Source organism: Triticum aestivum, chromosome 7D (genome assembly GCF_018294505.1).
Source record: "Triticum aestivum cultivar Chinese Spring chromosome 7D, IWGSC CS RefSeq v2.1, whole genome shotgun sequence".
Taxonomy (NCBI): domain Eukaryota; kingdom Viridiplantae; phylum Streptophyta; class Magnoliopsida; order Poales; family Poaceae; genus Triticum; species Triticum aestivum.
The window spans coordinates 83343321-83343928 of record NC_057814.1 but is presented as its reverse complement, the minus strand read 5'-3'; the positions used below and the strand labels follow the sequence as shown (position 1 = coordinate 83343928).

The 608-nt window shown below is 46.9% G+C and overlaps 1 protein-coding gene across 2 annotated transcripts in view; it reads right to left on the bottom strand.

The window, feature by feature from the left end:
* Positions 1-49: 49 nt before the first annotated feature.
* The window catches only part of LOC123166607 (dehydrodolichyl diphosphate synthase CPT3), a gene marked incomplete in the record, with an annotated part of 5430 nt that continues 4871 nt past the window's right edge, over positions 50-608 (bottom strand). For both annotated transcript variants that reach the window (XM_044584417.1, XM_044584416.1), the window contains 1 exon segment: positions 50-608. In XM_044584417.1, coding sequence (XP_044440352.1) covers positions 417-608 — 192 coding nt within the window.

Below are 608 nucleotides of genomic sequence, written 5' to 3'. Positions count from 1 at the left end.
AACAACCTCTTCCCCAACATCAGTGCCATTCAAACCGGAGCAACAATCATAAGCTTGGCACCATGGCAGGTACCATTAAAAGCTTTACAATTTTCTCGACTTGGCTCCCGTGTTCAGCCTAGGTGGCAAGATATTGCTGACGTTTAACACAACAGCAAAAACGAAGAATTGTACTAGTACATCATAATACACATGGTTTCCATAATTACACTCTTCTCATACACGAAAAATATTAGGCCAACTTTCAACAGGTTGCTGTACTATCTTTTTCATGGCATCTGCTTATCCCCTCCCAAAGGAGATCAGATCCCTTATTCACAGACTGACGCTTCAATGCCAGGCCTGTTCTGTTATTATTGTATCTTCTTGATTAACATCTGCATATATCTCCTTCCGAAGGAGATGAGATCCCTCACTCACAGCTGCTTCTTAGCCAGATCTTTGTTCTGCTCAATGTACGGGTAGGCTCTCTGGTACTGCAGTATCGCCCAGACGAGGTGCCTCCAGGAGAACTCAGGCCAGAGGGGGTCTGGGTTCTGCAGATGGCTAAACGTCGTCTGCCACAGGAGGAAGTTGCTCAGCCGGGTCTCGCCCGAGGTCCGGATCAC